The sequence below is a fragment of the Geospiza fortis genome, unplaced genomic scaffold, assembly GCF_000277835.1.
Source record: "Geospiza fortis unplaced genomic scaffold, GeoFor_1.0 scaffold638, whole genome shotgun sequence".
NCBI lineage: Eukaryota > Metazoa > Chordata > Aves > Passeriformes > Thraupidae > Geospiza > Geospiza fortis.
Window position 1 is genome coordinate 29,995 of NW_005054557.1, and position 527 is coordinate 30,521.

The window sequence follows — 527 nt, forward strand, 5'->3', positions numbered from 1 at the left end:
AATTTGAGACCAAATCTACAACTCAAATTTTTCTCTTAAATAGTTTTTCAGGTTGAAATCTTACCTCTGCTCCATCTGTGGGTCACAGTGGCATAAGCACTGCAATAGAACAGCAGCAGCACCAGAGTCTTCCAAAGCATCCTTCTCTTTAAAATACGTATGTCTAGCTGTACAGTAGCTTTTTTTATTTTCCCAGCTCCTTTCTTTTCAGGAATAAATGATGGCTTTTCCTCTCCCCCTCCCCCTTTGCAGAAGAACCTGCCTGTTCTTCTGAGTAGAGCTGAAGTCAGCGCACAGCTCCTCTCCCAAACCAAGTCTCCTCGGGATCAGGAAACTTACTTTCACAGACAGACTTTGTTTTTATCCACATCTGGAATGACTCATAGTGCATGTGAGTTTGCTGGCAGCTGGGTGAATAAATATCATTACATTTTTGTAGTTGAGTTTCATTTGTTATATGGGCCAGTTGGAATTTATTTTCGTCCAATAAACAGCCACAAGAAACTTCGTTAAAAGAGACACTGGAA

At 40.8% G+C, this 527-nt stretch overlaps 1 protein-coding gene across 1 annotated transcript in view; it reads right to left on the bottom strand.

The window, feature by feature from the left end:
* The window catches only part of FAM180A (family with sequence similarity 180 member A), a 27,191-nt gene extending 26,964 nt beyond the window's left edge, over window positions 1–227 (bottom strand). The window contains exon 1 of the mRNA XM_005429559.2: window positions 65–227. Within this exon, the coding sequence (XP_005429616.1) occupies window positions 65–140 (76 nt within the window). The 5' untranslated portion in view covers window positions 141–227. The remainder of the gene's footprint in view (window positions 1–64) is intronic.
* Between the last annotated feature and the right edge of the window lie 300 nt (window positions 228–527).